Source organism: Plodia interpunctella, chromosome 5 (assembly GCF_027563975.2).
Source record: "Plodia interpunctella isolate USDA-ARS_2022_Savannah chromosome 5, ilPloInte3.2, whole genome shotgun sequence".
In the NCBI taxonomy this organism is placed as follows: domain Eukaryota; kingdom Metazoa; phylum Arthropoda; class Insecta; order Lepidoptera; family Pyralidae; genus Plodia; species Plodia interpunctella.
This window is the reverse complement of record NC_071298.1, coordinates 11,175,711-11,201,334: the sequence shown is the minus strand read 5'-3', so window position 1 is coordinate 11,201,334 and position 25,624 is coordinate 11,175,711. Positions and strand designations below refer to the sequence as shown.

The 25,624-nt window shown below is 36.2% G+C and overlaps 2 protein-coding genes across 4 annotated transcripts in view; one reads left to right on the top strand and one right to left on the bottom strand.

Annotated features, from left to right (window-relative positions):
* Window positions 1-5,077, top strand: part of Lsm11 — a 41,586-nt gene extending 36,509 nt beyond the window's left edge. The window contains exons 3-4 of the mRNA XM_053746029.1: window positions 1,439-1,586; window positions 1,950-5,077. Of these exons, the coding sequence (XP_053602004.1) occupies window positions 1,439-1,586; window positions 1,950-2,107 (306 nt within the window). The 3' untranslated portion in view covers window positions 2,108-5,077. The remainder of the gene's footprint in view (window positions 1-1,438; window positions 1,587-1,949) is intronic.
* The window catches only part of Eip74EF (Ecdysone-induced protein 74EF), a 209,375-nt gene that overhangs the window by 167,256 nt on the left and 16,495 nt on the right, over window positions 1-25,624 (bottom strand). The gene's annotated exons all lie outside the window — the stretch shown is intronic.

The window sequence follows — 25,624 nt, the reverse complement described above, 5'->3', positions numbered from 1 at the left end:
TAACATATCTCTGGACGGGGTTAAAAATACGCTACAATTAGGAGAAACGCCGTTGACGATCCATTTTTTATGACAACAAAATAATTAACATCAACGATCTTGCATTCATTCAAAATCTTATATAGAAAACTATTCCAGCAAATTTTTCAGGTTATTGACATTAAGAAGGCGTCTGATAAATTCACTTTGAAGAAATAACCTGAGATTTTATTTAAAAAGAATTTTTTATAAAAGTTCAGAGTTTCGTGGTTTTATATTATTGATAAAATACGAATGAAGTTTTTATTTAGGCGTTATTGATTCAGTCTATCGATTTGCATACTAGGACACTACGACGAAATACGAAAATACAAATGATTTAAATATTAGAAGACGAATAACTTTAACTAAGTTATTACATTGACATTACTCAAAACATGAAAACCGTTTATTTTTATTTTTTTAGTTTAAACAGCGAACTCAGTAACGTTCAATTGCTGAAGGCAACTTTTTTAACCTTTACAAAAAAAAATAATAATTTTTAAATTACACAAAACCAAAGCGAAATATTGCTCTTAGCCTGCTATTATCTTTATGACTAGAGTTAATGATCAACAAATGCTTCACAGTTGATGATCAACACGCGAGGTTGTTATTGCTAATTGCCCTTTTTAGGGACATTACATGGGTAAATTAAAGTGGAACGTGTGGTTGTTCGTTTGAATGCAGCACTTGTAAATGAGAGAGAAGTGTGGTTTTGCATTTAACTTCTCACTATCGAGTCGATTCCCAGTGAGACGCAGTGAACCAATAACTTGCGGGTGTGGTTGTCGTCGCGTCACAATGGCGCGTTGTGATTGGTTAGCTGCGTCTCACTGCGAATCGACTCGCTTGTGAGAAGTGGAAAGCAACACTAGGCACACTTATTAGACCGGAAGACCTTTCAGTGAAATAAGTTTTAATCATATACACTTTACCCTAAAGTTATATGGGCTCTTTTGATCATTTATAGGGAAAGGCCAACTAAAAAATGTTCTATATTATTTCGTTGTAATTTGTCTGATGTAGAATATAATTCGGAAACAGTTAACACCATTTTATCGTGAGGAAACAGCACATTGATTGATAGTTTACTTTAGTAGTGTGTATGCGGCCACTAGATGTCGGTAGATAGTCGTAAAAGTTAAATCAATGTCTTTAGGTAACTTAAATAAAATCTGACACTCACTGTTAGCAATAACACACACAATAAGAAACATAAGGAAACTCCTTCCCTGGGATCAAGTTTACCTACATAGACGGCGGCGGTAAAAGCGACAATTATGTAAAGAATTTGTGTGGGTAAAGTTTTAGACACTCACCAACTCACCTCACCAACTATTATTTAACTATTGGTTCTATTATTTAAATGATGATTATATTCAACAACAAATGAAGTGAATTTATAAATTCTTTGCAGATAGTAACCCGCAACGCGACAGGTATAAGGGGCGAGCTGCACGCAACGCTGGTTGCCTTCGACAAGCAGTGGAACCTGGCTTTGTGTGATGTGCTCGAGGTGTGGAGGAGGAAGGCGGTGAAGAAGAGGAAGATTCCTCCTTGCTTGGGTAACATGCATTTGTAATAGCTGCGAATTTTTGGATTTTTAACATTCTAGTAGATTTGTAATCGCGAATAAATTTCGCGATCTAGAAAAATAAAGCAAAATTTTTATAACTTAAATAGTGCAAAGCAGAGCAGTGTCCTATTAATCCTCTATCTGTACTTTAATATTATAAATGCGATAGATAGATAGATAGATAGATGATATTATAAATGTGTAACACTGTGTCGATTTTGTTGAAATTTGTAATAGATATAGTGAATCTGAGATCCGGAGTCAAACGTAGACCACCTCGGGCGGCGCTACCAGTGACAACTTTGTTAACATAAAACTATATTGATAAATATATAAGTTCAATTGATCACAGGTACACCCGTCGCCAAAGGCACAGCGGCGAAGACTTCCCCCGTGCCAATAGTCACGGAGACACCTCTAGGGGGAGGTGTATGGGAGTGCACAAGACACATCCCACAGATGTTAGTTAGAGGCGAGCATGTGGTGCTTGTCAATATAGTGGAACGGTGATAAAACACGGCTTTTGTTAACTTGTTTATATATACACTAGATGATGCCCGTTGCTTCGCTCCCGTGGGAATTTTGAGATAAAATATAGCTTATAGCAATCTTGGTGAATGTACCTTTCTAATGGTGAAAGAATTTTTGAAATCGGTTCGGTAGTTTCGGATATTACCCGCCTCAAACATACAAACTCACTAACGCTTACATTATAATAATAGTATAGATAACTAGTATTTGATGGCTGATCAGCTGATCGGAGTTGGAATGGAAGGTGAAAAAATATATTGTTCTTTCACTTCTTTCATTTGGTTGTCCTTGACCTTGTTACTTTATAAAATTCGTGATTTTCTTTCTTTAGCTTTAATAGTAAGACTTCTGTCTATTTTTGATAATTTTCCTCTCATTACATCTATCAAAGATCTTATTAATGTTACTTGCACGTAATTTAATTTAGTTACGAATACGATTCACTCCTAAAATGTTGCTTGATTATTTATTACATGTTACAAAGTATACGGATATTTCTCCAAAAATAAAAATTAAACGTAACAAATCCTCTCATTCATTTACTCCACCTTTCCTGTGGCTAAGACTTGTTAATAAATCCAATGGCATTTACATTCTGTTAATAATCATAATGGATAGTATTAACACCTAATAATAGGCAAGACTTTATAAAAAATGTGCTGTTCGATGCATTTATTTAGACGCAACAGAAAATAGAAAAGTAACTTGAGAATACTGTTGTAAAATAAATCACTGGAAAATCTCGGAAATAATTTCTTCCAAAGTCGAGAGAATAATAATACATCTCTCTCAAGGTTTATTTATTTATCAATAATGTTATGTAATGAGATTCGACATCGGAGGAAACCTCGCACGGCCACGGCCGCCATTTTCTCAGTATTGTTAATTTTAAAAAAATATCACAATGGTTGTTTGAATTCGGCGCCGATTTATACTTTTTTAATTTATGGCGCGGCCTGGGAAATCTGCGTCATTCGGCGTAAAACAATAGTATTGAGATTGTGTATCTGTTAATTAGTGCTATCGGAACTATCAGTTACTATTATCGTACCTATATGGATGTGGGTAATTACATATCTAGCTGATTTAAGTGACAGATACTCGAGTCGGAGTACAGAGAAACAGATTTCATGCTTTACTTTAACCCGTCGACCGCGCAGAATCAAGACACAATAGATAAACAATTGTTTGACCGGCGCATTGGCACCGGTTCGGAATGTAGTCTTTGAACATACAGAATTAAAAAACAAACTTATAAACCTAAACCTACCATCGACTACTAAAAAAATACAGGAATGTTACTGGCCACATTAAAGAAAAAAATAGTTTTGATTTAAATATTTTGGGTGGACAAAAAATAATCTTAATTCGGCTGACGATTTTTGTAAAACAGTTTTTCAAATTGATGTTTCCACTGTCAATTTCGCATTATTTTATAGAAAATAAATGTCACCTGTCACCGTAAATTACATTAGCCACTTACTATGTCACATTCCACCTTACCACAACATTAAGGAAAGATTTTTCACATCATTTGTGAAACGTGTAAACATTGTATAGCCTACGTCTGCTACACATTACTTAGGCTGTCGTTGCGGGTGTTCAACCTACATTGCTGAGTTTTAATGCGAGCTAGCGTTGACACGGGACAACGCGGAGCAGTGTACAGCAATGTGTGACGTTGATATCGATGCTACCCCAGCGTGGGTGATTGGAGTTCGGCCAGGGGGCGACGCCCCCACGGCCATTGTCTCCACGTTAGATTTGGATAAAAATACACGTGATGCATCGAGATTTTGCGTAAAAATGCGCTATTTTTGCCTAGGTTTGGCCTTTTCTATCATCTCTCTCGCTACTCAAATGTTGGCTGGAAGAGATTAGCAATAAGCCCACCATTTGTCCATATGCATGCATTATTGTATTCTTTTGTACCGTTATTGTTTTATCCTATTACATAAATTTTACGATAACTCAAAAACTGAACAGATTTTGTACGGTTTTACCCGAGCGAAGCCGGGACGGGCCGTTAGTGAGCAATAAAGATATTTTATACAGTACTGCATTTTCTGATGAAGGTGACTTTTAGCCGTATGACGTTTGAATTGTTCATGCGTATTCAAATGATGCGGACTGCTATAATAAATAAATAAATATATTAGGACAAATTACACAGATTGAGCTAGCCCCAAAGTAAGTTCGAGACTTGTGTTATGGAATACTAACTCAACAATAATATATTTTATAACAAATACATATATAGATAAACATCCAAGACCCGGGCCAATCAGAAAAAGATCATTTTCCATTCATGACCCGACCGGGTATCGAACCCGGGACCTCTTGGTTCAGGGGCAAGCACTTTACCACTGCGCCACCGAGGTCGTCATAATATTTATTGACATAATCAATAACTTATGTAATTATCCACGAATGAATTATGTACACGTTTAAGACTATACAGATTTCTGCTTTGTTGAGATTATTGCGACATAAAGCTTATAAGTACATTGAAGTTTCGTGTCAAAACGGTTGAGTTCATGTAGGCTTGATCAGGTACGACACGTTGACTGTTTAAATCTAACCTGGAAAGGAAGAAGTGGTTCAGTGTTACTGCGGAAGAGTTATGTGAGCCAAATGAAGAAGATTGAAATCGAAAGCCAATTTATTACTGAGTATATACTTATATCAATTATAATTTTACTACGATTCACGCACACCACTATTATCGCACACAAACTGCTCCTCACAATACCTCAACTTACACACGCACACGTATGGTCTCACATTCATTCCTACCGTAACCTTGTTCCTTTTTATTTTTTTTACTTAACATTCACAATTGTAGTCTTTATGTAAAACTTTTAAGGAAGTAGCAGGTCATTCCCATCACGAGTATCGTTAGATTACTCACTGGGAAGTCCTAGCCTTATGCTGTAACCAATATTACTGGAATAAATGACTATTTTATTGTAATTTTATTTTAAATATGGCGGCTCTCCACAGACAACAGCCTATTTTTCAAAATAACAATGATAGATTAAATTCTAGAACGTGTAGAGTGGGATTTGAACCCGCGCCCCTGTCTGTCCAGGACAGCGTTCTTCGGGATAGACAGGGGCGCGGGTTCAATTCCCGCTCGATTCCAGAATTTTGTCATCTCATTTTTTTTTTTTTAATAAGTTAAAAAGCATATGTGACATGACTGTATAACAAAATCTTAGCTCTGAAACAAGAAGGTGAAAGGGACCTCAGAGGCGTAAAAGTCCCTCTTTAAAATAGGACCGCTCCACATTTTTTATTCACTCGGGCTTCGTGGCCTCACAGCGCCGAATGAACAATGGACTGCTCATCAAAGCACATGTTTATTTCTTATGGCTTATTTAGAGAACCCCAGGTCTCATAAACACAGTCATATAGTTGCATCCTCTATTCTACAACGTGATCTACACCGTTACTTTTGATCATAATAATAAAGGGGTTATCGATCGACAATAAGGAAATAGATCTGTTTTGATTCACAATTAGTAAATATATTTTACTCCCGTGTTTACTTCCGGTGAAGAAAAACATCGCGAGATTATAATTGCCCTATCAGCCAATTGCGTATTACAGATAATCAATATTAAGCTCACATCAATATATTTTAACAGACAGTTTAACAGTTATTATAATCCCCAAGAATGTTCTGTTTACACTGTGTAGCTGTGTAAGAGATCTCATTAGTGTCACCCTTCGTTGTCAGTCGGCGCCTACGCAACCATCTGGGTGTAATCCGGTCGCCACGGCCGCCATGACGAACGACCGGCAATTCATGTCCTTAAGGATTACATACGTATATCCCACGTATAATAACCCAACCCGTACGTGAAAACAGGAAGCTGTTATAAAAACATTTCGTCTTCGATTTGATTATGAATGGATTTGGAAGAAAAAACACGTCCAAAGAAATTGAAATTCTGAGAAATTGAGACCAATAAATCGACCGTAGAGCGCTCTTAAAAATTCCAATAAATTGGACAATGACAGTGACGAACTGTCAAAAGCGATATAGCATCACGAAAGATTTAGTCGACACTGGCCTCGTGATTTTTAAAAAACATAATCTCCGGATTAAAAAAGAAACTTTTGAATTTCGAACGATGGCGTGAAAGCATGCGAGAAGACGCTGCGGCAGTCGGGCCATGGCGGGCGGCTGGCGAGGTCGACGCACGGTCGCGGGCGGTCACCACGCGGCCGCGGGAGCGACGCCCGCAGGCACCCCGCATGAAAATGGGAAAACAATTGCAAACAATGCGTAGGCATAACGCTTCCGCGTTAGGGCATGGCGTAATGGGTTATGGGAGGTGGTTTCTGCAAACGTAACCTTGTACACGACACACAATAAAGGTCCTGGTACATGAAAATGTTGGGTTTCAATCGAATACTTTATTGAAACTTAATAAATGTTGTTTTATTATTCGACCTATTCGAAGCTGAACGAACTATGGTGGAACACCTGGATAGGATAATAAAACACGATAATAAATGTATAAATTCCCACGGCAGCAATACCAAACAAAGTATAGTACGCGTAATACAGACATAGCTTCAGTATGTCCTAAGTAAGGATAGGTATTTTTGAATTCCACCCAAAAAAAAGGGGTAAAATTGGTGAAAATAAATCAAGTAACACCTAAATAATTTTAGAAAATACAATGAGCATTATTGTTAGTGTAACAAGTATATAGGTATGTAGTTTTGTTAGTCGCGTGTGGTTAGATCAAGGTCATCAGCCTACATGCATCCTAAAGGTTAGCATACCAAACATACCAGCATGTTAACGTATTGATGAATTTATTATCATTTAGTAATAATAAATCTAAAAGGAAAATATGTTGAAAGAAACTCATTAAATTTTTTGTTTCCCTGTCATGTTATTACTTGTCTTTCATATCGGTTTATATATCCACAATAACAAGTTTATCCGTTAGACAAATTAAAAAACCGCCGCCTTTAAATATTCATTTCGCTAAAACTTTTGAAAGGCTAAACCAATTTTATACAATATCACGTCTTTAAACCTCACGGGGTAGACAGACCCAAGAGTCGCCAAAACCGAAGGCCACGGTTAGCTGGATGGCGCACTTTTTGATGGACTAGATATTGCCCGGGGCTTCGCTCCCGTAGGAATTTTGAGATTAAATATAGCCTATATATAATACATAAAGGTACATTATCCAAGATTGCGGATAATGTACCTAACATTCTAATGGTGAAAAAGTTTTTGAAATCGGTTCGGTGGTTTCGGAGATTACCCACCCGCCTCAAACATACAAACTCACAAACGCTTACCTCTTTATAATAATAGTATAGATAATAGGACAACACTCATCGGCCCACATTCAGCACTAAGTTTGTATCGCGGGTCCAATGGACACGAAACCAAAAATTATTTCACCATTAGAAAGGTACATTATCCAAAATTGCTACAAGGATATATTTTATCTCGAACATCCCACGGGAGCGAAGCCGCGGGCAACATCTAGTTTAAAAATATTTACGAAAAACGTGCAAAAGTGCCTGTGAAACTACATTTCTGAATAAACTTTTGATTTCGATTTTGAATCGCTCCAATTGAAGAGTACATCCAAATACGAGCACCTTAAATGAATCCACACAGATAAGGCAAATAGTTTAGCATAGCAAACTTTCTCCGGTTAGTCACACACATAGTATAAATAGGCGATTGCGCAACGCGGCCGATGCACCGCGGGCGCATCGGCCGGTTGCACCGCCAGTTAACACTAGGGTTAGCGAGGCCGACCTTTTTTATTTAGCAAAGCGAGCGAGGTCAACACTTCGACTTGAGGCAAAAATACGTTTTTTGTATGCGATAACTTTCGAACCGTTGTTGGTCTGATTTTTATGAAATTTAAAAGGTATGTAGAATCTGTCAATAGAATGTTCAAATTCGCTGGGCATCAAAATCGGTTCATTCGTTTTTGAAATATTAAACATTTTGTAAACATTTATTGTGTTCGCGGCGAACAACTGGTATCTCTCTTTCAATTGAACGAATTCCCGGTTTCCTCCGCAGCCGCAGCGTCGGAGCCCAGGGTCCGCTTTCCTACTTTATCGTCTCCACTTTGCAGGGCCGTTGGCGTCCCTAGTTGTCAGACCATTGGATTGGGACAAACTTTAGGATTATAAAAAACCTACTGCAGACTTTCATAGCGCAGGTGAAGAAGAAAATTTGTAGATTCACATAATATTAACTGGGTTTGTTTGTTTATATATCACTACAGCTGAGAAAAATGGTTGTATTCAATGAAAAGTACAAAAAAATCAACAATCGTAAGTACTAATTTGTTAAACCTATCACGCACGGATACTCGAAACTATGTTATACTAGCTGCGCCCCGGGGCTTCGCTCGCGTGGGAATTTCGGAATAAAAAGTACCCTATGTGTTATTCCAGGTTGTATTCTATCCGTATACCAAATTTCATAACAATCGGTCTAGTTGATTTTACTTGAAAGAGAACAAACACATACATGCACCCATCCTCACAAACTTTCGCATTTATAATATTAATAGGGTTTTGTTTAAAAAAATATTGTTATCGATTTACAGTTTATTACGAACACGACTGTTAGAAGTGAAATTAAATTAGATTTATAATAAACCATAAATAAAATAATAAATAAGATAGAACTGGCTTAGATGGCGGCTAGATTGGACGTGGACAGTGCTATTATGAAACACTGGACTCGCGTTCATCTAGCCAAAGACAATACACCGTCAAAAAACTTTAATATAGATTTACTAACATAGTTATAAGTTCCTCTGTTACTAACACTTTAAGGGCTATGCCTGCAATAAATGATTTTATTTTATTTATTTATTTATTTATAGAACATAAGAAACTGACACGACTGTCCGCGTTTATTGTCATAATGACGTCATTTCAATACAAAGAACAACGATTTCCAAAAATACCCTGACGTTTACCTTCTTTTCTTATAGTGATCAATAAATTCGACAGTCCACAATAAATAGCTACTGCTATAATGATATCAGCAAATCTTGTTATTGTTGTGCAGAGGAAACAGTAACCGGAGATAAAGCTACTTCCATAGCACGGTAATGTCAAAAATATTTAATTTAACTTGTAACCGGTAGACTATAATTATTGTCTGAATCTGAATAAATGAGTTTTGTTTATTTTATTTATCTAGGTGTTTTTTGACAAGAGTGGATGTTATTTAATGTTAGAAAATGTCAGAAAAATGTGAATATGATTAGGTTCAATATAACATGCAAAATTTTATTACCGACTGACGTGATTAATAAATATTTAGGTGCAAAATGATATTGTATAAGCAGTAATTATAAGCACATATTATTTTCTTATAGTCACTTAGTGTACTTCATAATATCAGCTCTAATGTCTCTACTATCAATCTTACTCTACTACAAATCGTTTGCAATTGTTCAAACACTGAGGATTTTGGCGCCACCATAATACATAGTTTTATATATTGTATGAATAAATAAATAAATATGACATTTGGTAACATTATTTTTATTGGTAAGTTCAATCTGTTTTTGTTTCTCAATATTTTTTTTTGCGTGAGCCGGAATGACCATATTACCTTCAGCTTGGACTCTCTTTTCTCTACTCCACAACGCCCGAAGCATAAGACATACTCGTATAAAGTAAGACACAGCGATACGTACTGACATTGTCGTTTAAGGCGAACTGGTCGCACTTCCGTCATATACCTACGTACATACAGTTTAAATTATGTATATATGTGCTGGCCAATGTCGTCCACTATTCTTTCACGGCCTTGATCGTCTGTAGTACCAGTACTTTGTATACATGTGTTTTTTTTTTAATATTATTATAGCATTTTCTGATTTTAAAGATACATTTTGTATTTTTATGTTTAGTAGGGGCAGATAAAACTATTCCTATTTTTAAATAAGTTACTTTTTTATCTTTTTCTTAGAGAAAAATAGGTTAATAAGTTACTAACACGGGAGAGTCATTACGGTAACACTAACACGGTATATTTGCTCTCGACTGTTCGACATGTTCTAAAAAAACTAGAAAGATTTCAATTTATTTTTAATTAGGTTTTAGGTAGAGCTTTTATTTATAAAACTAAATCATGAAATGCTTCTTAAATTATAAAAGAATATATATATTTAGCCTCCAAACCAGTAGCCGGGTTAACTAACCCTAAACCATTCCCTTAACCCTTTCCCGTTGAGCCGACGCGCTGTGCAACCGGCGCCGTGCGCTTTACTCTTTTTGTATTCGTTCTTGCATCTAAGTTGGGAGCGGCTGACCCATTTACTGCAAATAGACACAGCTCGAGACTGCCACGTGCCGCGGGTTCCGCCCGCGGTGGGTTTACGTCTGTTTCTTTTACGGAGCTGACAAAACCTGGGCCTGGAACTAAAGTCCCTTTTTAATGTGCATAGAATAAAGGGACAGCACTTAGCAGGAAATCACTGTGGAAGCGTATTTGTCCGTTATTTTTACGGGATAGTCAGACCTTGGTCGGGATCGAAATAATTAAATGGCTTCCCTATAGGTAATTCTAGAAAATTCACATAACATTTTTTTTTAATCGCACATATTCATCACGCTCTTTCAATTATGAAACATATTTCAGTGATACCTACATTTTATGATAATTTTTATGTGTGTGTGTGTGTTTTTCAAATATTAAAATATTTGAAAACACACACACTTATAGAATCATTTGTTATGTTTTGCTACTTTCAAATATTCGATGCGTACCTATTCATGGTGTACGTTATAATATTAGTGGCAATATGGACAGGGCTTTACCTCTGGTGTTTAATTTCATTGTATTGTTTTAATATTTTTTTAAACTTGCAATTCTGGAAACAGTTAACAGTAAGATAATGATAAATTACAATGTGACCTTGTCAAAACACAAATCGTGTGTCTTCCGCGCACGAGGTTCGATTCTGGCCGCACCTGATCGTTACCTGGTCATCAATCATCAGGCTTCCTGCACGATATCTATTATTGACTTTAAATTTGAAAATGTAATAAATATTTTTGGAGATTGAAATTAGTTTGTAAATATTATAAAGGATTTGTTTCACAGCTGTTCAAAATGGGATAATTATTACTAATTATTCATATCATTATACGTTTTATAGGTTAAAGCGAAACGTTTGTAAAGATTTATTGTACGTAAATCTCACTATTGAGAAATTAGGTACCTACGCTGATTTTACAATTTTTTTTATTGTATATCTAATCCTCAAGACAACGACCTGGGGGGCTACCGTGGCACCTAAACATTGTGTCATGCGTCTTCTTTCCTTTTTTTGCACGGTACGTACACGATATGGGAAAAAGAGACAGCATGTGGACGTTAGTAATATATTTCGTGTATGTATATTTCGTGGTAGGTCTTCTGATGATGAACAACAGACATAGTAATGTATGAAAACCTCTCATCTTTTGTCATAATAACAATATTGTCACCAATGTTATGATATTGTTGACAGGGACAAAATGTCAGCTCAACGCCAAGGTTCTATTGGTAGTGATTTATTACGATTATTGTAATTGTCGTTGTTTTTAGAAAAATGAACAGACATAATGGTAATACGTGTATAAATAAAATTAAACCGTTTCGCTCCCGTTGATTTATCAAGATAGGAAAAAATGACACTTTTCAATGGTGGTCAAAATGCCGACCTGGATTTTTTGTGCTGTGGCTCCATGCCTCTATCTACTCCAAGTGGGATGCTATACAGCCATATTATAGCCATAGATAAAATTATATTTCTTTTATCTATGGTTATAGCTCAAAGTCGTGGCCATTATGTGGAATGTAACATACAACTACTTTCTAAGCAATATAAAAGACTTTTTTGCCATTAGCTAATAAATCAGTAGAGTACAGTGTTTCTCAAAATTTTATTTTACTGGAAACCAGTATTCTCTATGAAAACTATTAATTAACCAAAACCAGTATTCTCTATGGACACATGTCTGAAAATAAATTATTTTTATTTATTTATTTTTATTTTATTTAAAACGCTCCCGTTGATTTATACATGAGTCAGATTGGGATACATACTAATGTGGCACGCGTAGGATTCGACCCTAGGACTTTTTGATCACTGTCTGTATAAGCCACTGGACCACCAAGATTAAGGACTTGTGTTCTGATTTTCTCCCAAAAGTTTCGGGTGATTCCCTATCGCCAAGGTCGCCGCTGCATCGTGACGTTAGCTGCTTTCCCCGCCGACATCGCCCGCACGATGTTCAATGGATTGATATTGTCAGACCGTTGAAAATTGACGCATTGTTGAAAGCTGATTCAGAACTTCAGTACAGAATCATCATTTGATCTTATCGTCATGATTTTTATTTAAGGTAACAGAAAATCTATCGTGGAGACATTTTTTTTTTTTTACAAAATTAGGTACATTGAAATATTTGCTAGTTTGTAACTGTTGTATGAGAAAAGAGAAAATTTTCTTCTTTTATAACCGGCTACAAAATATACTTACATAATAAAATATTCTTACATAAGTGGCCGAAAAGACGTGGAAAATATTGAGAAAAACAATTGTAGACACACACGTAGTAACCAGGGGTGATCAACAAGCTTGCCCTATCGTTTGATTTCAAGCTGAAGCAAATACAATCTAAAATGTATTTTTTCTAGATATTTGGCTGCGGTTCTAGGCTTATTATCCGTCGGAACAAATGAAACTAACCGCCATTAACATTCAAGAAATATTAAATACTTTTACTGTCAATATTCCCACTTGCAATTGAATAAGTGTCGCATAAATCGAAAAACTCATTTCTCATGCTCAGGCGCAGCTCACACAGACATAGACAAGCCGCATTCCTAGATGAATTACAACTAGTTAACATCTAAAGTGTTGCAGATTCGCCCGCCAAGCGAGGCCAATTCTCCGCGACGTTATCGCCAATCTCCTTCGCGTAATCCTATACAACGCTAACGTAAACGCGTCGGCAACCGTCGGCGAACGATAGAGACTTGCATGCGTTCGCGCAGTGAAAGTACTTTCGCGCGCTCGTTGGCCCGGTCGTCGAACTCAGCGGGCGAGCGAGACGGCGCCATACTAGAATGCGAGACGAATATAGTTTTCTGAGGAAAGTCGTGAAAACGCCGGGTGCAGGGTGCGCGAAAGTTATCCACCAGGAAACAGCGGCGGTCGTAAAGCGAGTGATTTTTAGAGTCGCCACAATGCGACTATAAAGGTTTATTGTGGACGGGTCTGGGCCAGATTTTTCCAGAATTTAATTGGTTTCCGCTGGGGGTAATGTGTTGTTCTTAATGGTCATTTATGCAACTAACAACTCCACCGGCACTGTTAATGGAAATTAGAAAAATCGGTTCCTTTTTTTCTCTCACGACTCATATCATATTTTCATCGATATCCGTAATACGAGTATCACATAACAATCTTCAAGATAATTTCTCAACCTTTAAAATAATTAGTAGAATGGTGGTGGCTCTTCCATCTGCGTGTTTTTTCTGTGCTGCGATGCCGAGGGCCCAAGCGAGGGGTCAGCGTAAAAGAAAATTTTAAAATTTGGAATATTAAGCTGTGATTTTATTACCGACCGTCCAACTGATAACAACCCTCCTTGGGAAAGAAAATGAGCTGAAATTTAACAAAAAAGATGATGTCTGATCTGATATTAGAACATGGGATATTATGTTCTAATAATGGAAGATTGGTGCTCAACAATATTGCAAAATTCTAATGCCTCACGACATGTCTCATTAATAATAATAATAATAATAAATTCTTTTATTTACTTAAAGGATTTGTACAACAATTTTAACTGATGCAATAGTGTTTCCTTGTTATAAGTAGATAGTACAAATTACTTTATAAACCCTGAATTCCAAACTAGGCAAGCCATTGGCGCTAATATCTCACTGCCGCTAGATGTCAGACCATGCATAAACTTCTTGAAGACTCCAAACCATTATTTTTTTGAGTTATGAAGTGGTTTTTCACATGTTAGTTGCAGTATTTAGAGAAAATCAAGTCCAAGCAAAGGAACTCCTTGGTTGTTTTTTTTTTGCTATAGATTTCTTTTGATGCTTGGTCTATTCTTCATCCAAAACTGCTGGGGAATTTCGCTCGTTTAAAAATTAATTAGTAACGTCCTTTGTGGCGTGGTGGTCACCGCGCCCGACCCCATTCGATGGTTCGATTCCCAGTGCAAGCAAATATTTAACTTGAGCTTACACAAACATTTGTCTACTGTTCTGGGTGTGTTGTGCTCGTTTCTGTGTTTGTGTCCATCGCAACCGCGGCACAAGCTTAGCGTAGACATTAAGCGTTGTCCATATATTATTTATTATCACTCGGTAACCGCTGCCTCTCACAATTTAAGCCCGATTTAATTACACGTCAACAGTGAAAGTAATTCGCATGGATTAGTTTTGTTTTCAACGTCGTCGCACGCGCAGCGCCGCATGCGATGCGAAACGCTGAATTCTTTATTCAAATTGTTCCGTATATCGCACATCGTGCATATTCATTTGTTTCGTAATAATTAATGCCAAATATGGTATAACATTACACAAATAAGATTCGTATAATTGCGCTTAAGTTGTTCTGCACGTAATGGCAAAGCGGTGAATGTGCAGTGAATTTGGACGCGTCGTTACTATATACCGATTCATACAATGTGTTTTTCAATCACCAACATATAGTTATAACATTAATAAATACATAATATCCTGATAATGTATAGTTGGTATTATAGTTAAGATACCTATATTAGTATAATGTATAAAGTACAGTCGACGCCACATCAACCTACCCAAATTCATTGCAAACTCGCCGATATTAACGCACCATACAGGTTCGTGCAGAATGTAGAATAACTGTGCTGTTGACTGTACGTTTAAATATTCAATCTTTCAACTTATATCAATGATTTTATAACATTGTGGGTAAAAGAGCCTAATGGTAAGCAAACACCGCAAACCATGGACATAAGCAACCCGATACTGATCACCGATGGGTTGCAGACTTTTTGAGAAAGCGATAAACTCAGATGTATTATTAAAATTAATCGCACACGAGTCCCAATATTCGAATATTTAGTAGCAGGAAGTATCGGTATTTCAATCAAGTAGCTTCTTCACCTTTAATCTTCTGCTCATTTCTAATTATAAGCAAATTTCAGTGAAAATCGTGAGACAGGACAACACTGTTTGAATGAGTTTCTTTCGGCATTTCTTCTCAGCAGTGGTCGTTCCGAAATGCTAGTAGTTTGTAGCTTTGGTAAACATCATTTAATTTAGATTATGACGTGAAAAAGTGCCTGTGAAGGCCTAATTTCTGAATAAATGATTTGATTTTGATTCTGATTTTGACAGGGAAATTTATACATATATTTTCTAAGAATTTTCGCACTAAGAAACTTCGATATCGGCCGTCGAAAGTTTTCGAAGTGAGACGCAACAAACCAATCACATTGCGGTGTGTTTGTCGTTGCAACACGCACTGTGATTAGTATTTGTGTCTCACTGCGAATCGACTAGATAGTGAGATGTGAATAGCAAAGGCTACACAATCAATATACCTCGAAAAAAAGAACAGTTTCTGAAATACTCGCGGGCTGGGGTGAGCTAGTAAATTGCGAACTAGTAAATCGTTGCGTCAGGACAATAACACAAGTATCGAACTCACTTTGGGGTAACTCAGTCTGTATAATTTGTCCTATAATATACGTGACATTTGTTTGGAGGAGCTTATTGTCACAGTGGTTAACGCAATTGGCCTGTGATACTATGATACTGGCGGTCACTCTAACCCGATCATGGGCGACCAAAAATGTATTTCTGAATGTATTTCCAAAAATGTATCCTGAGCTCCTCCGTGCTTCGGAGGCACGTTAAGCGATTGCAGTTGTTGAAACCCGCCAAATCGCAATCACTATGGGCCCGCGTGGTGGGTCATGGCCCTTAGGTTATCCATTCATAAGGAAGTTCAGTACCCCAGTAGTGGGGACAGTAGTAGGTAATGATGAGTTTATTTTTCATTAACCCCCGACGCAAAAATAGGGGTCTTATAAGTTTGACCACTGAGTGTGTCTTTCTGTCTGTCTTTGTACGTGACGCCGTAGCTCATCATCGGAAACACCGGATTCGGATGCGGTTTTTTTTATTTGATAGCTAATTTTTATGCGGTGGTTCTTAGATATGTTTGATCAAAATTGGTAAAGCCGTTCAAAAGGTAAAAAACTTTTTTAATTTGTCTAACAAATAAAATTGTTAGCAGTGTCTTTTAGGTCATCAAAACAGTCGTATACTGAAGGCTGGCACGGTGGGGTACGCGTAGTAGCCTTGGCCCGCCGGGTATCGATCCTGGGCCTGTGCCGTAGTAATAACCTCCAAGCCAGCACATAAATGTAATAGAGCTTTATGTTAACTGTTTGTCTTTGCGAAGTATACCTAATGTAAGAGATTTCATACTTAAATCAAAATCAAATAATTTATTCACAAAATTAAGCCTTCACAGGCACTTTTCCGCGACATATTCTAAATTAAATAATATTTAACAAAGCTACAAACTACTAGCATTTCGGAACGACCACTGCTGCGAAGAAATGCTGAAAGACACTCATTTAAACAGTGTTGGTCCCTATCATGCCAGACGGCTTACCATTTTTTAAATATAAGTTTATTTATTTTTTTCTCAGTAATATAATATAATAAAACTTAATATTGTAAAAAGAAGTCCCCCTGTCTAATTTGAACACGATAACTCAAAACTGATTTTTGTACGGGTTTCTTCATGGATTTTTATACACAATTTCGAGCAATATATACTTTCTGACCCATGGAACCTAGGGGTTCTACGTTTAACTTTATTTACCCATGGTTCACCTAGGTGTTCCTAGATAAATTTTATGAACTCTTGGTTCATCATCTACACGACTAAATGGGGGGGCCCTACTAGGTATTAGGGCGGGACACTGGAAGAGAGAAGTTTTACAAGAAGTTTTTTCTGGATTTACCTCTGCTAAAATGAATAAAAAAAAGCTTATAGCAAATCGTATACCTATCTTATCTGTGCCGGCACTACCGACAGCACACTTTTATAAAAATTATTATATGAAAATATGAAATTTTTAAACAATACAAAATGTCACATCATATTTTCTTAAACGAATTCGTCCCTATCGCTTTTTTGTTCCGATTTGTGCTGCGTAGTTTCGGCGCATAGCTGCGTATTGCGTATTTTCATTTATTTTGTGTTCTGTTTATAGCTTTCCAATCAGTTATTTACTTATGAAAGTAATTATATTTCTTGTTAACGGCCAACGAAAAACTAGACTAAACTAACAATTCATGACTGAAACGCACATATACATAAGGCTTGGAATCGAAACATTCCTTTTTACAACCAAGCAGGCAAACCGGCATGCAGCCCACCTGATGGTAAGTGGTCACCACAGCTTACGGACGCCTGTAACATCAAGGGTGTAACGCGCGGGCGGTGCCGACTTTGCGGCCTAGGGTTTTTTGCCACGTACCGGGAATAAAATCGGGAATATGGGAGTGAGATGTAATTTTGTGTTATTATACCAATGTACTAGGTGATTGACACGTGAGGGACACACAAACATCCACACATATATTTATCTTGCCGCGTTTAACATTGTAATAATTTACGAACATCGTCAAAACAAATTTTAATGTACACAAAATGATTGATGTTAAAATATATATTTTCTCCTTCCTTGTATTTTGAATAACCCTTCAAATCTTCGCGAGAGACATTTAGAGCGGATCACTTCATTGATACACGTGTTTTCCTCGTCCCAACACCCCCACCCCTCACCCTCGCGTGGGTGTATCTTCAGTTTACGGCCTTCAGGCTTTTGAACCCCAGTGTTTTGTATATAAACAGCTTCATTCATACATTCGGCTTTAGGCTTAGCTTAAATTCAATATGTGATCTTGCAAGGGAAAAAGTACCTTATTGTTTTAGTGTGTTTATATTTTTGATCTGAATAATGTTTGACTTCCTCCTTCATAGTATCCCTCATTGCTGAGGGTCGTGGTTATTACGTGGAATGAAACACACAACAAGCTTTCTTAGATATTAATAGAGTGGTTTGCCATTGCCTTCTCAATTTTACACACATATTAATCAACCAGTGTGCAGGTTTCCTCACGAAGTTTTCCTTCACCGGAAGCAAGTGGTGATCTATGAAAACTACCATATACATAAGTCAGATTGGTGTACAAACTCATGTGGCACGAGTAGGATTCGAACTTGAGACCTTTCGATCGACAGGCGGGTGCCGTGGATGAAAAGGTCCCCACGGGACATCCACGGGAATAATGGCGGTGGTGGTATTCTAGGACGGGAACCACAACATGCCAGATCGCTATTATCATCAAAACTACGAATTATATAAAAGTGTGTAAGTAGTACCATCACTGGTACTGATGAATGGTACTCCTCACATAAAGGTAACTAGTATTCACATACGATTACATACAAATGTATAAGACCTATATTTTTTAATTGACGTCCTTGGAGAAATTGTATATATTATTAGAAAGAAAAAAAAAACATTGTAAGAAACAATAATGGTAAGCCGATTCGGCATGATAGGGACCAACACTGTTCAAATGAGTTTCTTTCGGCATTTCTTCTCAGCAGTGGTCGTTCCGAAATGCCAGTAGTTTGTAGCTTGTGAGAAATAACTATAAATATAAAGATTGTCGAGAAAAAGTGCCTGTGAAGGTCTAACTTCTGAATAAATGATTTGAATTTGAATTTTGAAAAGGTTGCGGTGAAGTTTGTTGCGCCGCTTCTTATTCACCTGCGCCGGCGGTAGACTTGGTTTAAGTAATTTTTTGACGTCAATAAGTGATGTATATCATCCTAAATTGAATAAAGAATTTTGAATTTTTTGAATTGTATATAAATATCAATTTGATCCCTACTACGCATTTCGAATATTCATTGCATTTAGAGTTGGGCGTAAGTACACTTGTAATCTGATTGATTATTTAGATTAGAAGTAATCACGATTACATTAATCGTGATTATTTATTTCCATGTTTATTTTTTATATTCTTTTGAAACTACATCTAGACCTCTAAGCCACCACTCTTGGTTCTGTCGACCCCGAAAGCGAAAAGGACATTATAATATTGTTCAATATAACACCTTAACATATATTGACATTAACTGTTCTGAATTGCTAATGAAATATAATATATACTCGTATGATATCATTTTTTTCTATAATCTTAAGTCATGACTAGATATAACTATAATAAATTATACACCGACCTTCCCCAGTAATTATTGGTGAAAGCTATACAAATATCCGTCCGGCAGTTTTTGAGTTTATCGCGTTCATACACACAGACAGATAGAGGCGATAGCGCCACAAGGGTGTAAAGATTGAGAATTGTAATCTTTTTTTTTTTAAATAATAAATGTGTTCATGTCAAAAATCATATCTACCTACTGAAGTAAAGAATATTTTGAAAAATCAATCTGATTTGCCCGTCTCTGATTGATTCGTCGCGGGGCTCAGCGGCACGTGTAGCGTCGCCTAGCAACCGTGTTAGCAGAGAGCTTCGAGCTTTCACCTTCGCTACATTAAATACATTATGTATCTCATAATTTGGTCATTTTTGGAAAGTTTATGTCTCATTTGAGACAACCTGTGCCTCGCGCTTGGCTCCCGTAGAAATATCGGGATAAGAGACTTTATATTTCCATATTATATTCTAAGTGTTTACCAAAATCCGTCAAGTAGGTTTTGAGTGATTTTGTTACAAACACATCAAAGTCAGACACAAGCAATTATTATAATGACGAAGATACGAGTATACTGAATTACAGAGCAAGGATATATGGTCCGTATCGGGCGTTAGAAACGATCGTGACAAGGAAATCACTTAAATTTTCCAACTTTGGGTCATCATCATAAGCCATAGATGAAGAAGAAGTGGCGCAACAAACTTCACCACAGCCTTTTCTCTAAGGACGTCAATTGACAAATGTGGTTATTATATTTATCATTCATTATATTTCAGATCTGGCTCTCTCCGATGAGAGAGATCTGAATTGTCTCTTTCTCTCTCATCTGAGAGAGAATAAGTCGTGTTACATTCACAAAGCTGTTCTACTTCTTCTCTACTTCGCACGGTCTTCGACATCCTTAGTAGTCAGACCATTGCACGCACGCATATCCACCTTGACGACATCAAGCCAGCACTTTCTGGGACCGACGCAAGACTGACTGTTTGAGCGTTGTGTAGCGTTTTTTATAATAAATAAATGACATTAAATTACATTCAGTAGACGTTACTTTTCAGGTAACATTAGTTCATATATTTGTGCCTCGAGATATATTTTAATTTATTTTTAAGCCTCACAGGTCCTCACAAATAAAATTAAAGTAACAAATAAGTTGAAAATTTTTTTTACCCAACTCCTGTGAAAAACAAATGGTAGCATAAACTAAAAAATGAGTAAAGAAAAAAAAAACTAAATCTGCAGGTAGTCTTATACAAATTCTTTTAGCTCTTGCTACGCTCGATATTTAGCAAGTACATTTATGTGAAAATTCTTTAAGACTGTTTATATTATTGTATTAGCTGCGAAAAGTTTCCGTGATCAGCTTAAATCACTTCGAAGGGTAACGAGAAAAATTAAATAGAAAACAAACAGAGTTCTGGGAAATGTTGTTTATTTAACAATGACCTGAATAAAGTTTTGTTTTGTTTTATTTAGTCTATTGTACTGTTGTTGAGTCCCAATTGTCGTGTGAATATTGAAATGTTCCGCGAAGATTATGGAAAAAAAGTATATTTTTGTTGGTATTTACTTACTTATGGTATAAACTGTTTATGGTACTATCACATGGTTTTTATTAATTTAACTTTATTAAGACATGTAGGATTAAGTTTTTCTTTTAACACGACATTGTAAAAAAATATAAACTGATGTTTTTGCAAATAAATAATCTTTGTCTTTGTAAAATGATGGAAACTTTAATAAGGCCTTGCAAATTATATTCCAAAATAATTTAACTTTAATTAAACTTCAACGGCATCTGATTATTCACGAGTCGTGCGTCCTAATTGCCACAGATGGTCGACACGACGAAGAAAATAAGCCGGAGGCTTTTTCCAGCAGTCAACCTATCCATCACATAGAGAGAAACGACAACAATTCTTTGGGCTAGCGCAATTAAAATAAAAAATATTTTTATTAACCAACTTAATTTGTAAATAAAGCACGGTATCGTTAATATAAATAAAGACGATAATACATATAACAAAATTTCTCAATATAAAAAATTAATCTTTTCACAAAAACGGCAAAAAACATATGCCCAAAAAAACATAGCGTAGACGCTCTACGCAGGCCTCGTAGGCGTGCTACGGCGGCTACGATGGTGCTACGAGCGTGACGCTCCGGGCTCTACGAAAATTCTCTTGTATGATTTTTTTTTATTTATCGTCCTGATATTTTAAATGTCACACCATTATTGTTATCAAAGTGGTTTGATGACGTAAAGGATTGGACCGGACTTGGATACAACCAACTGAAAATAGCGGCCCAAAGCCGCGAGGGTTTCCGTGTGCTGACCTCCAAACTTCAATTGGAAGATGGCACCCCATGATGATGAGGATAGCATTATTACCTGATGGTCCCTTATTTTCCTATTTCTTTGCCGCTTCAACTTTGTCTAACATAACAATATTTAGACAAATATTTTTATATGGTTCGATCTGCTTGCCACACAAGATTTATTAAAATTATTTTAATTTAAAATTGATACATATTCTTATTCTTACTTGGTATTAACACTAACGTTGTCAGATTTTATTAGAATTATAACTTAAATAAAATTCCCAAAGAGGAGACGTGACTATGGCAGGCGCTGGTCGTAAAATCACTGCTGAACCTTCGAAATTCCAAGTTTTTTATGCTGTCACACAGGTTTGGGGCCTCATAGCTCTGAAGCTAAACAGAAACGGAGAATGAGAAAGAGTTAAGTGATAAAAACGTGAGTTTTCTCTTTCATATGGAAAAACAGGCTTCGGCCGTGGACGTATTTACTTAAATAAGGGATTTTCGTTAGCGGACAAAAATAGTATACAAACAAACAACTGCCAATTAATGACATAAATATAGGAATATTTACTTCCACAAATAGTACTGTAGTTATAGAGAAAATTTATATACATTCTTGTTTATTTGTTTATTTACAAAGAACACATGTCAAAGTATTTACATAACGAGAAGGAATATATACATTGGCGGACTTATCCCATGAAGGGATCATTCTTATCATCACTATATTTTTAAGAACTTTGAAACTTTTCAATTTATAAATTTGGTTGATGGTAAGTAATGAACTAAAAAAAGCTTGTTTTTTAATAATTATTTGTTTTAAAGATGATAATATATACTGTTATTATAAGGAGGTAAGCGTTTGTAAGTTTGTGTGTTTGAGGCGGGTAATCTCCGAAACTACTGAACCGATTTCGAAAATTCTTTCACCATTACAAAGGTACATTATTCAATATTGCTACAAGATATATTTTATCTCAAAATTACCACTGGAGCGAAGCCCCGCGCAACATATAGTTATGATATATTCACACTAACAAATTAATTAACACAAGACTTATTTGAATTTTACTTACACCCCAAAATGTGACATTGAAGGTGCTTCTAAATTGTATTAAATGTTAAATATATTACTTTTAAGGTTTCCTGTTAATTCAACGAAAACCACTAATTACCAACGATTATTATAACAAAAATATTTTTATTATTCCAAAGTAAGTATAGGTCAAAACAAAACGAAATTATGACGCAAAAGTGACGTAACCGAATTCCAAATTCAAATTGTGAACGAAGCGAAGTTGCCCGCGTATTTTTAAATCTCGAACGGTCGACCTCTATCGTTGAATGTAGTGCCAATGTCAAGCAAACTGGGTCTATGTCAGCCGGCTGGCCTCCGAGTGGCCAGTGCGGTATATGTTCGCTTTGCGGCCTTATTTGGCTTCGGGTCGTGGGGTTCCGTATGTTTTGGCGCGGAAACTACCACAAATAACATTGCTTATTTTTTTTATTACTCGCAAAAAGAAGTATGGCGACAGTTTAGCATGTGTCGAGGGGAGGACGCTATGATGGTTTCACATGCCATCCAGACCAGAAGATAAGTCTGTCTGAAATCGATATAAACAGTGCTGGCAAACAATTTTCACTGTACATACTTAATAATGAATAAAATGCACAGAACGTCCATATTTCATAATTATTAATACAAAAAAAAAACAAGAAAAAGACACTTAAATACCTACAATTATTAAAAACAGATACATTAAAAAACATAGAAACGGTACATATTTATTGTCCAGACTCAAGACTATTTTTGTACACTAAAAAAATGAATTACAGAATAACTTACAGACCTACGTTAATATATTTTAGTTTAACATAGTAAGCGTAAAACTAACATTCTGTAATAGCGCAAAGAACATAACGTATTTTGCACATAAATACAAATATGAATATTTTACCACACTAGTTTCGCGTTTACTTTATTACATACTAGCGCCACGTCCCTGCTTCGCTCGGGTAAAACCATAATAAATTACACACCTAAACCTTCCTCAGGAACCACTCTATCTATTGGTGAAAACCGCACGTAACATAGTTTTTGAGTTTATCGCGTTCTACGCGACAGATGGACGCGACTGGGGCCTCCATGTTTATAATATGTAAGGATTTTACACCAAAATTCAACATTTTAACTTCGTTTATGCAATATTTGTTGTATTCTAATTTTCGACTCAATCTCATTAACCTAAAAATATTGAGCCATGTAATTCTACATGTTTGCTTGCACTATCATCGAACAGGATCATATTGACTTAACACAAATGTCATGATCAAATTTACAGTGGCAATAAGATCACAAAATGTCAAGTATCTTACGTTTTAGGAGGTCGTGGCTCGAACGCACACGAACAGCGTATATACGCAATTTGTTTTTAAATTATGACATTACAAATTGAATATAACCTAATTGATGGTGATTTAAATTTCCGTGGTTTGAAAGGTAATCGTGGCTCTCGATTGTTAAATCCAGGTCAGTAATACTCGGAAACTAACACCACGGGTGTACGAATCGATTGACCACATTGTATCCACATAATTTACAGGAATACAGGCAATATATCTCATGTTAGCAGGACCAAGCAATGCCATTTATGCCCAAATATTGTAATACTTAAAAACAATGTAATATTATATATTAATGTGATATGGGACATAGTCGGCCAATAAATAACGGAATACATAACATTTGAGGTTAGATATTTGTATTACCAGCGGCCCGTCCTGGCTTCGCTCGGGTAAAGACGGAATCTCTACTATTATTATAAAGCGGTAAGCGTTTGTGAGTTTGTATGTTCGAGGCGGGTAATCTCCGAAACTATCGAACCGATTTCAAAAATTCTTTCACCATTGGAAAGGTACATTATCCAAGATTGATAATAGGCTTTTTTATCTCAAAATTCCCACAGGAGCGAAGCCCCGGGCAACATGTAGTAAATTATCGATAATAGGTATCGATTGTTAGAGGAATTTGTGGATTAAGTCTAAATTTTTTGTATCTGTCACACGATAAAATAAATTCATATGTCTATATAGATATCGTGTTTCCCTTCTCTACGTTTCCTTATACATCCACAGAGCACCACCTTGACCGAGAAATCTAGTACACTTGGACAGTTTCGACAATATTACATGACATTATTGACATAAAATGTCAACAACATTTGCCTAACCTCGCGTTTATCACGTGTATTAAGTTTGTATGTACCGTCAACACCACATTAGCCTCCTCAAATTCTTTGCAAATTCGCATCTATTGCTACATCATTATGATCCATGTAAGGTTATAAAAACAGTCGAATTTGTGTGAGGGAAAATGTTGTTTAAACATTTTGACATCACGGTCTATGGTTCCAACAGTACTTGTAGAGTGGACTCGGAGAGTTTCGACCGCTGAGGCCGTGCTGTCATTACGATCCGTCAATTTACTTGAGGAAGGAATAATCCGAAATCAATCATTCATAAAATTTACATTACCACATTTACAGATTAATTATTTTTAGTAAAACTAATTCTTATTATTAAAATTTTGAAAAATCGAAATGACAGCGCGGCAGCGGCGATCGAAACTCTCTGAAACACCCAGTTACGTATAATTGTTCGTATGTACTCATATTTGATAATATTAATGCTTATTTTTCTAACTTAAAGGCTAGTAGATAGTTTGTAGATTTAAGAAATATAATATACGTGTTAAAGTCCCTATGAAAATCTAATCTATACTTCCATTTAAAATGTGTAAAATTTATTTGTCCTTCTTTCACGTCAAATA